The sequence below is a fragment of the Schistocerca serialis genome, chromosome 3 (genome assembly GCF_023864345.2).
Source record: "Schistocerca serialis cubense isolate TAMUIC-IGC-003099 chromosome 3, iqSchSeri2.2, whole genome shotgun sequence".
In the NCBI taxonomy this organism is placed as follows: Eukaryota; Metazoa; Arthropoda; class Insecta; order Orthoptera; family Acrididae; genus Schistocerca; species Schistocerca serialis.
In genome coordinates, this window is record NC_064640.1 from 439,653,279 (window position 1) to 439,666,992 (window position 13,714).

At 36.6% G+C, this 13,714-nt stretch overlaps 1 protein-coding gene across 1 annotated transcript in view; it reads left to right on the plus strand.

Annotated features, from left to right (window-relative positions):
- The first annotated feature begins 7,524 nt into the window (after positions 1 to 7,524).
- Positions 7,525 to 13,714, plus strand: part of LOC126470911 (lisH domain-containing protein ARMC9-like) — a 198,052-nt gene continuing 191,862 nt past the window's right edge. The window contains exons 1-3 of the mRNA XM_050098942.1: positions 7,525 to 7,950; positions 8,031 to 8,115; positions 8,195 to 8,365. Of these exons, the coding sequence (XP_049954899.1) occupies positions 7,904 to 7,950; positions 8,031 to 8,115; positions 8,195 to 8,365 (303 nt within the window). The 5' untranslated portion in view covers positions 7,525 to 7,903. The remainder of the gene's footprint in view (positions 7,951 to 8,030; positions 8,116 to 8,194; positions 8,366 to 13,714) is intronic.

The window sequence follows — 13,714 nt, forward strand, 5'->3', positions numbered from 1 at the left end:
ATATATATGTGTGTGTGTGTGTGTGTGTGTGTGTGTGTGTGTGTGTGTGTGTGTGTGTGTGTGTGTGTGTGTGCATGTATGTATGTATGTATTATTATTATTATTTTCGATTATTGCCGTTTGAGAGAGCGATTGAACTTGGGTAGTCATGAGTTCTTCTTCTTTCTTTGTTCTTCCCAAATTCTCTTCATACATTCACTGTGTTCTTTCTTGCATTCTTCCGACCATTTTTTTCTTGTTGTGTTCTCCACCTACGCTCAATGGAGCACGTTATCATGATTTCATATGGGATACTCTACCTGTGCTGATAGAACAAGTATGACACAGCATGTGGTTCATGCACGATGGAGCTCCTGCACATTTCAGTCGAAGTGTTCATACAGTTCTCAACAACAGATTCGGTGACCTATGGATTGATAGAGGCGGACTAATTCCGTGGCCTCCACGCTCTCCTGACTTCAACCCTCTTGACTTTCATTTATGGGGCCATTTGAAAGCTCTTGTCTATGCGACCCCTGTACCAAATATAGAGACTCTTCATGCTCGTATTGTGGATGGCTGTGATACAATACGCCATTCTCCAGGGCTACATCTGCACATCAGGGATTCCATGCGACGGAGGGTGGATGCATGTATCCTCGCTAACGGAGGACATTTTGAACATTTCCTGTAACAAAGTGTTTGAAGTTACGCTGGTACGTTCTGTTGGTGTTTGTTTCCATTCCATGATTAATGTGATTTGAAGAGAAGTAATAAAATGAGCTCTAACATGGAAAGTAAGCGTTTCCAGACACATGTCCACATAACAAATTTTCTTTCTTTGTCTGTGAGGAATGTTTCCTGAAAGTTTGACCTTACCTTTTTGTAACACCCTGTATAAGTACAATATAACTTCTGCACAATTTCAGTGCAGTAATGTGTTCATTGTAAATAAGTGTGTGTGTGTGTGTGTGTGTGTGTGTGTGTGTGTGTGTGTGTGTGTGAGTGTGTTTGTGTAAGTACAATATAACTTCTGCACCATTTCAGTGCAGTAATGTGTTCATTGTAAATAACTATTGTAGTAGTTCTATTACATGTTTGTTACCTCATAAATAATGAAAACCTTTTTTTATTTCAAATTCAGTGCATTAGTGTTTGTAAAATGGTTCTTTCATATAGTCTTCATTTAAAAAATGACGATCATTCCAATTGGGACCTGTGAAAGGTACATTAGCTTATTTGTTTCAGTTGTAAATATTTGTCATGTATTATTGTTTTTCTGACATGTTCCACATCCTGGAGGACCTCCTCACACTATGGATCAATTGGAATGAAAGTAAATCTAATCCAATCTATATGTTAATATCTAGAAATGAAAATACTGAAAAGTAAACATTGTACAACTCTCAACATGATTGAAATGTGTTTCTACATAACAGAATTTCAAGCCACAGTTAAAGGAAGGGCATTGTCTGCAGGATTGTACAATCATAAACAGGTTTCCTTATTGCAATTGCATATAAGATTTCCAATATTTTTGCATATCTCACTTGCCTCTTGGTACAGTGATGTACAAGAGCTTGATGTATCAGTAATGTTATGCTTTTTGTTTGGTTAATCATTGCTGTCTCTTTTCTGTGTGTCTTTGCTTACAGAACTTGATCATGCATTATCACTGCTGTTTCTGCCAAAGCCATATCTCTCATCTAGACAAACTTATGGGCTGGTGCGTTACTTTCATGCAGTCTGTCAAATCCCCATTTGGGAAAAAATTAAGATGACATAGAAATGTTTGCATGGAAGCTTCCACTTTTAGTAATGTTCACTTGCAGAATTAGGTTCTGCAAAGCTTACTTCGAAATAAGTGTCTTGGAGCACTGTACTTTGGATGGGAATCTCTCCCAGAAGTTTCACTGCTACTGATTCATTACTGAAGTCAACGTCAGCTGAAGCACATCACTCCATGACATACTTTGCTGATTCGTGTATCTTTCCATGTCGCTGGCCAGTATGGTCAAGTGGTTCTAGGTGCTTCACTCTGGAACTGCGCGACCTACCTTGGGCATGGATGTGTGTGATGCCCTTAGGTTAGTTAGGTTTAAGTAGTTCTAAGTTCTAGTGGACTAATGACCTCAGATGTTAAGTCCCATAGTGCTCAGAGCCATTTGATCTTTCCATGTAAAAAAAAATGGACAGATTTGTTGTATGTTTTTAAAATAGAATTCACCTGACAATTCTTATGAAAGAGACAACATAGAAAATTATTTACTTACACTTTGGTAACTCCATTCCATGTCTTACCTATGTTATGCCTTGCTACTGAGAGTAACCTAATAAGAGCTTTACATGTTTCTTTTAGCTTTGAATAGTTCTTTACATGTAGATTCTACAATATACTTCCATAGGTCCATAACTGACTTACTGCCACTTGTTGTAATTAGAGACCTTACTTTTCCAAGGCACTGGTTCTAAGCCTGCATCTGTTGAAATGAACACAAATATACTTTGGACATGAGGAATGCTTCCTTAAGTGTGCTTCTCTCAGACTCAGAGTAATTAGTAACCCAGTGAGTTGGGAGGAAGTCTGTGTTCCATGACTTAAAAACTTTTAGAGCTTCACTAACTGCACTCATATTTTATACCTGAAGAAAGAAAAAGCCAACCACTAAACTGCACTTATTTGCTTTGACTTTTACGAAAAATAAAGAAATATTGTATTTTGTCATTTTGTATGTTGCATCTAGTTAACCCTTTAGGTCACAAATTATTTTTATCCTGAAAAGAAAAAGTCATGGCTTTGCTATACAGTTCTTCGAATTAAATTGTGATTTTTCAGATGTATAAAATATTCCGTGGTGTCCCCCAGAGGCGGATACACCACATCCCCAAATGAGGACATTGTGTTCATATGGGTGCAGTGTAAGTCGAAAACTCAAAATATTTTATTTGATTTTATTTCATCAAAGAACACAAATTACATTAAGTTTACTTATTTATTATATACACAAACTATGGTTTTACACTTGTGGAGAATAATAATCAAAGAAACATTTTTTTCTGTCCAGACATAAGTGAATGTTACATTTTACACAGTAAAATTTGCTTTTGCCTAGCAAACCCGGTTTCCTACACATGTCAAATGATGTTTTGTCACTGACTACTGGAAGATGCCCAACGTAGTAGACTTCCGCACTGACTCGTTTTGAAGTACTTAGAGATGGCATTGGACTCTCAGTAGTGTGACACCCCCCCCCCCCCCCCCCTGTCCAGGCAGCTGGCTTCTCTATTTTCGTCACTACTTTGACCACATTTGCCCTAAAGTGAGGAAAATCAAGTGTCTTAATTTTAGTACCACGAAATTCTGATGAATTAAATGGAGTTCGCCTTCAAGAGCAGTTAACTTCATGTTGTCTTTGGGTGCAAAGCCAGCCAAATGGCCAACAGGCGTGGCTGTCGCCCTGCTATGTCCGGATGTAAAGCACTTGAACAGACACCAGACTTTCCAATCTTGATGTTTAAAGCTACCTTTCAGTCTGTTAAGATTAGAATTTTTTCTTGTTCAGTTTTAGGTTGGCTGCGCTGTAACAAATTCGTAAGCAACAATAACATTCTCACTGCCAATGCATTGTCGTTTGGATGAGACGAGTGTTTCGTAATTATCTCAGTGTCACTTACCACGCAGTTAGCGGGCTTTGCGCTAGGCTACTCAACTTACAATATACTGTATGATATAAAACGTCTAACTCCTATATCATAGTATATGATAAAATGGATGCTCAATAAATAGTAAATAACCTCCATCATTGATCTCTTCTTCAAAATTATCGCCAGGATCATCGGATAGATCGTCAGTTTCATATGAATTAAGGAACTTTAAAAATTCTTCTTCTGTAAGTGGCATTCCTCTATCCTAGACTCGAGGCATCACAGTTAGATGGCTAAAAAGACAACGAGATAATGTCCTAAATTTCTGTGCTGTTACGACCTGTCAATCATCATGTCCTCGTTTGTAGACATGTATAAAGTTATAAATATGTCACTTACCTTTCGTTCTGAAATATGCCTTTAGTTTTCACCTTCAAGAATGCACCTTTCTATGCACAAATAATTTTTTTTTAACTAAACTCAGAAGGTATTAATCGTCTGATGGAAGGCACAAAGATTACTGGAAAGTATCCATGTGACTGTGTGCATTCAAGTTTGTTTTGTGGTACCACAGATTGAGAGGAGATGTCGACATTGTTCTCAAATAAACACTCTGCTTGTGACAATAGGAAGACAACGATCACAAATGGTAAAATTTAACGAATTTTAATATACTGAGTATTTATTTAGTATGTCCTTACATGAGGACGCTGTGACTGAAAGGTTTAACATACATTCCCACAATTTCTCGGCAATTCCTTTGGCCACCTATTCTGTGGACCACGAGCGTGATCTTTACAACCTACCACTACCCTGTAATATCATTGTGAATACATATAAAAACATTCAAATTAAATGTAATTGTGAAAAGGAGATGTTTTCCTTACTGTATTACATATTCATTCAGTGCTGATCACAGCAACTGAATCCAAAAATCGGACTCAAACAGTGTAAGGCCTCTTTGTACTGCTTTAACCACGAGTATGGCAGAAAATGCAACTTTTAAGGAAGAGAGAGGAATACAACACTGCATTAATACAAGTTCTTCTAATTTATTAAGGGACGATATTCACTTTTATATTACAGATTGAAGAGTGGAATTATAATGTGAACTAGAACACACTAAGGATGTTAGAAACATAAAATTTACCTAAGATAAACTTGCATTGCATAAAAGTCAGTATCTACTGTCTGTCATGTAGCAGAGAAACATTAATGTCTTGTACCTCAGCTATAGATCGTTTCTAAAAGTGCTTATGGTGCACTATTTTTCTCCTCCTCTTTGTAGAGAACAGCTGTCTGTGAGGCTGTACACATCGTTCCCTTCTTGATCAAACACTGCAGGGACCAATTCTTTGATGATCTGTGTTGGAGTCAACAGGAGCTAATGTAGCTTTCAGGTCTGATATCTGACGCTTTAAAACCTACAGTTGCCTTGGATAAGATATTGTGACAATGAGACTGGTAAATTTCATCTTCATTTTCTCCTTCTACCAATTTAAATCTAAAGACTCAATATTTTCTTTGCTAAGTTCGACTAATATGCTTTCTTTCTCACTTACTGTTTCCCCTTCTTCATAAGTGTGTAATGTATCCGTGTGGATGCCAACAATAATATCAAAAAGTTATTGACGTTTGCTGGAATGGTTAGTTGTCTCATTTTTTGTTGGCAGACACAGTGAATATGTTTACACACGTTACATCTGATACTGGACTCTTTGCATGAGCCCATATATTAATGTATGCAGGTTTGATATTTAATACAAATCAATTTACAGCTGCAGTCGTACAAATTTTTCTGAACAAAGAAAGTGACATCCATATCAGACATAGACAGTACAAGTCAGCCATTTCCTGCTCCAGCTATGCATTCAGGAACCGCCTCTGCACTTAAGTTGTGCTTTGTGCAAATATCCTGGACTTCGCTTCTAAGTTTTTCCTTTGTCAGAATAATGAGCCTGTCAGGTAATTTGTTCTTGGCGAACCCCATTAATGCATGAATAGATTTGTCTAGATATTTCACATTTTTACCATGCAAATATAGGTGTTTTATTGGTCAGTGCATTCTTTTAATGTGCATCCATGTGTTGATACCATTGTTGGTTCTGCAATAGTATGCTCAGCACCTAGTGCTTTTAGAACAATGTTCTTAGAGATACAAACCAAACTCAGCTGTAGCAGAATCTGAAATAAGTCGCTACAGTGGTCAAGGAAATATGTGTTCAGATGTTATAACGTCTCCCTCTTCCATCAAAGTCCTTACTAGCTAATAAGTTTCAGCTTGTCTTTCCTTCGATTTGATTTTGGCACATATATTTTTCCTCTACGCCATGTCAGTGTGCCAAGAGCAATGTAGACTTCTGACAGGCTCTTCCATCTTGAAAGCCCAGCATTATAAAACGGCTCAGGTAAATCTGACAGAAACACCTGAGGACGTTATTTTCCTACTTAAGTCTTTTTTTTTTTTTTAATAGTTAGACCATCTCTTGATCAGACCTGTTTGAAATAAGAAAATCACAAGGACAACCTCGTCTCATGTAGTCATCCATAAGAAGTGAATTAACTCGAAAGCATGAGCATTTGTTTCGTGAGTTCTATCGATGCAAATACAGTCACCCCTGTATTTCTTCAGAATTTCACATTGGGTAATGTTTGTAATGAAGAGGACAACGACTTCCCGTGAGTAGATGATGTTGGCTGCTTGTATCTTGTGGTTTGTCGGAAAACACTCAGGAGTTATCGCTAGCACTAATTTCGTTTACCCATACTGGTGCCACTGTCTTTACGTCTCATGACCTCGAAACACAAATTATTACAATGTTCAGAATTGTATAAACCTTGTTTTCAGCAGCTGGATACACTCTATCTGGAATCACATACAGCATCGAGTATCGCATCGAACAGAATTTTGATTGCGCTGTCAACAGCTAAAACCTTTCTTTCTTTCTTCTTCTTCTTCTTCTTCTGGCAAACCTAAATGCCAAATAACAATTTCATGTTCCACATGAGTGATCACTTGTTTTACTTTGCAGCTGCCATCTCCAGCCTCAGTTATTTCAGTGCTGGAAAGACAGACACCTCCTATCTTGTTAGTTTCTTGGATTTTCATCTGGCGTATGCCCTTGCTTTTAGGTACATATTGCTCTGAACGACGACACAAAGAAACAAAGAAATGCAAAGAGACGTTGTCGGAAGTTCGAAACGACCCATACTTTTTGACGTAAAGTGTCAGTCTTTGTCTGCTTCTTCCAGTCAGCAAATTCCTGGAAATATGTAAATTCAACCTCTTCTAAGTAGTCATAATCGCATTTCTTCGCAAGGACTGAAATATCGCATAATGGACATTTCATTTTCATGTAACTACTTTGCGATGAATGTCCGTTTTTTTGGTTGCATATTGGATTGCGCTCCTTGTTGAACTGTTTGCCACATCAACTATATTTATAAAAGTTCTTCGCTTTTAATTGTGGAACGATATCACTTCACTTTCCTTGATGTGCTTGTGGTACGTGTTTCCTCGGATTCTTGATATAGTCATAGCTTTCACAACACCTCAAAAATTTTACAGGACAACGAAAGCTATATACTCGATAGATAAGCAATAGACCATGGGGAGTCGTGGACTACTAGGCGTCAGGTAGCTGAACTTCGCGTATTTACCGTCAGCTACCATGTGCAACTTGGACTCTTTCCTTGAGAGATGGGCTCTGGAGACGCAGTTGCATTCCACGAGTGAAGACGATAGTTCAGCCAAAAATGCTAATATCAATATAAGTCTGCACGGTAAAGTTGCTGATAGTTCACTTATTTTAGATTCTAACTATTAGTTTGTAGGAATTATTATTGATCAACCGATTACTGACCACTGGTGTCGGCGATCTCCAAGTTCTCAGCTATATTTCTGTAGTAATAAGACCGTATGGTGTAAAATCACTGTAAAATCCACGTTCCCCGACATTTATATACACGAGGAATTACAAAAGATTTGGTTATAGCTTAAAAACTGTTTCAGTTTTTCAACAAGCAGAAATAAATCGTTGCTTGGCAAGAATAGTTGCGTCGTCTGCCGATATGACAAAGTTGATATCACTGTGATATTGAGTGTAATCAGAAATATACTTCCGGTTGGGAAGGCGGTGATTGCTTGAATGTCTGTTTACTGCGTACAAATCTTAAGTGTTCCGAGATAATTAGTAGCAAGATTTGCCCTGCTATTTGATGTTTATTGTTTCTATAGGAGCAGTTTTTGCTGTCATTTAGGTTACACTATAGTAGTACAATGAGTGCTATAAATTTTACATCGCCGAAACCAGTACTGCGTGATAAGTAAGAATTTAGCCGCTATTTTCACGATTTGATACCGCATACATTCAAGTTATTTGTATGTGTTATGCTATTAATTTCAGCCGAAAGAATTTTGATTGGATGTCACTGATGGACAGTGACAGTGTTTGCTCCCAAGAGAATTTTGCGGCGAATTTGGTGTACGAGGTAAGTTGTTTAAAAAAACAGACGTTTGTAGTACACAAAAATGCACTTTTTTTTCTAACATCACGATTTCTGATTCCAGTTTCTCCGTAGCTACGAATTCAAGGAAACCCTGACCAGCTTCGTAGAAGAATGTAACAATATGGGTTTTGTGCTCAATGAACCGACTACACTGAAAGAAAAAATACAGAGGCAGGATGTTTGTAAGATCCAGAAAGTTTTCCTCGAAAACTCCGATATGGAATTTTTCAATGTAATTTAATATATTAGTTTTTGAAATAGTGATTTCGATAAAGTTGCAGAATTTTTTTATGGCTGTTGAACAGTAGAGCACTGGGTAAATTGATGCTCTCTTGTCACCTCTGATTTACAGATTTTTTTGTGTATTTGCATTTTTGGTATGTATTTTATTCATTAGAAAATGTTAACATAATAGAATAATGTAAATAGGTTATAATCCAACTTTGAATTGTTTGCATAGTGACTGTTGTCAACTTTGTTTTGACATCATTATTGTGTATGTGTGGTTGTATAATGCAGTGAAATATGTTCCTTCTCAAATGAGAAATACAATACAGCAGCATACCTCTTGGAAGAATGAAGTGAAGTGGTGCAGTGGTTAAGGCACTATACTCTTATTCGGGTGACGCAGGTTTCAAATCTGTCTAGCCATCCAGATTTTAGATTTCCGTAGTTCACTTAAGGCCAATGCCAGTATGGCATGGCCAGATTCTTTCCCTGTCCTCTGTGACAAGCTTGTTCTTTAATGACCTTGTGACAGGACTTGAAAACCTGATGTTAGATAATCCCCTCTGGCTCATTTTATGTAACTTAGCTTGCATCATAAGTTTTTACTGCTTCTTAAGAGATTCAGACCCTCATTCATTGTTACTTACTTGAAAGTATACAAGAAAATTAGACATATTTGACTCATAAGAAAGAATTAATTGTAAATGTATTAATAAATGAAGTCAACTTAACCATAATACCAGCCATCTCCTCTTGATTCGAGGGTTCATTACATTTTTGTTAATTTTCCCGACTTGATACTACACTGAGTTAGTATCATATTTTAAAATTTCCTTTTTCTACTGTTGATTAGGGAAGGCAACTTCAGACACCTGTAGGTACTCATGTTGCCCACTTTGTTGTGTAATGGGTCAGTTTTGCAATTATAACACACTTTCTCAGTGAAAAATAGGGCAACATAATGACACTTTACATAGCCATCTTAAGATATTAATTCAGTGCTAAGACATCCTGTGTTTACTAAGTTAAGATGAAGTATGGCTGCATTTGAATCAGTAAGTTACTTAGTGGGCCTCTGCCTTTTATATTTTTCATAGTTTATGTACTATATATTTACATAATATACATCAAAATACTTGTTGGAGTCTTTTCCATTACCTAATATAGGTTTCCTGAATATCTCTTGCAATTTTAGTTTTTATAACTAAAAGTGTTTTAAATGTAGCACTTACGTACACACCAGACTATACTACAGATCAAATTTTACCAGAAACTCTATTTTGCATTTGTTAGCTTTGCCAACTCTCAGCCAGATTATAATATCCCCACCTAACCCATGTTTTGATCTCTGCTGCAGATAATTGTCATCATTCCAAAGATTGTTGTTGGTTTTTTTTTTATTTGGGAGGGGGGGGGGGGGAGTGTTGCCAGTGGGAAGCCCTTTGTTAATGAACAGTTGTAGTTTAGCAGAATATTCACCACATGCATTGAACACATTATTATTATTATTATTGATTTTTTTTTTCTCAGACTTAAGTCTGGTTAAAAATTGAACGTGACGCGGACCTCGGCCAAGCGTGACTTCCTTGTAACTGTATGGTATATGTTATATTGCATTTAGGAACTTTCGGGTAATTGAACATGTATCAATAATTACAGATTTTTGTAGTTGTATATATATGTTTGGATGTAGCTGTATTGCATTGATGTACTGGTGGATATTGTGAGGTATGACTCCTGTAGTTGATAGTATAATTGGGATAATGTCGACTTTATCCTGATGCCACATGTCCTTGACTTCCTCAGCCAGTTGGATGTATTTTTCAATTTTTTCTCCTGTTTTCTTCTGTATATTTGTTGTGTTGGGTATGGATATTTCAATTAGTTGTGTTAATTTCTTCTTTTTATTGGTGAGTATGATGTCAGGCTTGTTATGTGGTGTTGTTTTATCTGTTATAATCGTTCTGTTCCAGTATAATTTGTATTCATCATTCTCCAGTACATTTTGTGGTGTGTACTTGTATGTGGGAACGTGTTGTTTTATTAGTTTATGTTTTATGGCAAGTTGTTGATGTATTATTTTTGCTACATTGTCATGTCTTCTGGGGTATTCTGTATTTGCTAGTATTGTACATCCGCTTGTGATGTGATCTACTGTTTCTATTTGTTGTTTGCAAAGTCTGCATTTATCTGTTGTGGTATTGGGATCTTTAATAATATGCTTGCTGTAATATCTGGTGTTTATTGTTTGATCCTGTATTGCGATCATGAATCCTTCCGTCTCACTGTATATATTGCCGTTTCTTAGCCATGTGTTGGATGCGTCTTGATCTATGTGTGGCTGTGTTAGATGATACGGGTGCTTGCCGTGTAGTGTTTTCTTTTTCCAATTTACTTTCTTTGTATCTGTTGATGTTATGTGATCTAAAGGGTTGTAGAAGTGGTTATGAAATTGCAATGGTGTAGCTGATGTATTTATATGAGTGATTGCTTTGTGTATTTTGCTAGTTTCTGCTCGTTCTAGAAAGAATTTTCTTAAGTTGTCTACCTGTCCATAATGTAGGTTTTTTATATCTATAAATCCCCTTCCACCTTCCTTTCTGCTTAATGTGAATCTTTCTGTTGCTGAATGTATGTGATGTATTCTATATTTGTGGCATTGTGATCGTGTAAGTGTATTGAGTGCTTCTAGGTCTGTGTCACTCCATTTCACTACTCCAAATGAGTAGGTCAATACTGGTATAGCATAAGTATTTATAGCTTTTGTCTTGTTTCTTGCTGTCAATTCTGTTTTCAGTATTTTTGTTAGTCTTTGTCTATATTTTTCTTTTAGTTCTTCTTTAATATTTGTATGATCTATTCCTATTTTTTGTCTGTATCCTAGGTATTTATAGGCATCTGTTTTATCCATCGCTTCTATGCCGTCGCTGTGGTTATCCAATATGTAATCTTCTTGTTTAGTGTGTTTTCCCTTGACTATGCTATTTTTCTTACATTTGTCTGTTCCAAAAGCCATATTTATATCATTGCTGAATACTTCTGTTATCTTTAGTAATTGGTTGAGTTGTTGATTTGTTGCTGCCAGTAGTTTTAGATCATCCATGTATAGCAAATGTGTGATTTTGTGTGGGTATGTTCCAGTAATATTGTATCCATAATTTGTATTATTTAGCATGTTGGATAGTGGGTTCAGAGCAAGGCAGAACCAGAAAGGACTTAATGAGTCTCCTTGGTATATTCCACGCTTAATCTGTATTGGCTGTGATGTGATGTTATCTGAATTTGTTTGGATATTAAGTGTGGTTTTCCAGTTTTTCATTACTGTGTTTAGAAACTGTATCAATTTAGGATTTACTTTGTATATTTCCAATATCTGTAGTAACCATGAGTGGGGTACACTATCAAAGGCTTTTTGGTAATCAATGTATGCGTAGTGTAGGGACCTTTGTTTAGTTTTAGCTTGATATGTCACCTCTGTATCAATTATCAGTTGCTCTTTACATCCACGTGCTCCTTTGCAGCAGCCTTTTTCTTCTTCATTTATAATTTTGTTCTGTGTTGTATGTGTCATTAATTTCTGTGTGATGACTGAAGTTAATATTTTGTATATTGTTGGTAGGCATGTTATGGGGCGATATTTATTATTATTATTATTATTATTATTATCATCATCATTATTAAAAAAAAGTCCAAACTTGTTCTTATTCCAGTAGTGTGTATTTAATGGTTTAAGGCATACTGCTTGTTCATATTTCTCCTGATATGCGCATGAGATTGGTAGCTGAATTAACTTAATGCAGTGAGGACACTACTCGTATTTCACTACAGTGAGAATTAATATTAAATTTAGTTATTAACTTTACAAACCTTTTCTGCAGTTTGAAAATTGTTTCCATGTTTTGTGCATGGAACAAGAACAGTTACAAGACACTGGCTATTGGCTGTTATACACTGATAATAGGACCTTAAAGGGGATAAAATGTTGATATCATCCTCTTTACGTTCATTGCATTTCAATGAACAACTGACGATTGTTGGGTCAAGAGGAATATACGATAAGAGTCACTGGCTTTGACCACTGACTTAAAGCTGATAGCTATGTGTGTATTCACAGTTTTGTTGTTAGTTGACTCGGCCAATGAACATTAAGGAAAAAAAAAAAAAATGTGGTTGTGGTTACGCCGATCTGTAGCCTAGCCTGAGGTCTAGCTTAGGTTAGAAGCCAGCTTGATTGTGAGTTGATATAGCCAACAAATGTGAAGTTTAAGAAATTCACTTATGGGGACAGACTGATCCGTAGTGAAAAAGTGTGAAATAATTGCCACTGATGTTATGTTATAGTCGTCATGTTGTTTATTGCATGTTTCCTACATCACTGGTCAAAGCTGGCAACTCGTAGAGAATACCCTCTTTATCTGTAGTCACTTCCAGAAAGTTTTAGTTAGCTACACAGTCTGCAGGTGTATCTTTTATGTTTAAAGAGACAGTTGTTTTCACTCTTTAATAAATTCGTAGTGTTTGTTTTCTTTATGTTCAACAGGTACAATTGAAACTTTTCATTAGCTATTCCTCTTATACCTACTGTTTCTGGTTTGTTTAGTAGTGATCTAGATTATTCTTCTTCTTTATTGGCTCTACAGCTCATAATGAGTATTGGCCTCTTCTACAATGTCCTTCCATTTCTCTCTGTCCTTTGCCAATAATCTCCAGTTTCTGTAGCCCATCCTCCTAAGATCTTTGATTACTCCTCCTTCCCGTCTCGCACTTGGTTGACCACGTCTTCTCTGCCCTCTTGGCTTTCCTTGTAATATTCTTTTTGGTACTTCTGTATCATTCATGCGAGCCACCACGTGTCCCACCCACCTCAGTCTGGATGATTTCACTATACTCCTGATGGGTTTTTCTTTGTATATGATGTACAGCTCATGGTTGTGTCTCCATCTTCCTCTTTCGCAGATTGGGCTGATAATTCATCTAAGTACCTTTCTTTCAAATTCATCCAGTATTTTAATATCTTTTGTTGTTAATGTCCAGGTTTCAGAGGCATATGTAAGCACTGGCCATATAAGTGATTTATAGATAGTTAATTTAGTGGTGCGAGTCAGGAGCCTTGAAGATAGAAGTCTTGTTAGGGCAAAATAGGCTCTATTGGCTAGTATTAATCTCTACTTAATTTCATAGGAGGTATCATTTAGATGTGTAACTGTCAAGCCCAGGTTCTTGAAATGTCCAACTCTCTCAAACATATAAGTGCCCATTGTTATTGCATGTGGCATATTTTCTATAGGTGCAGGTATAGAATATATTTGGTTCCTTCTTTTCTAAAACTCCACTCCCCACCCATCTAATTTCT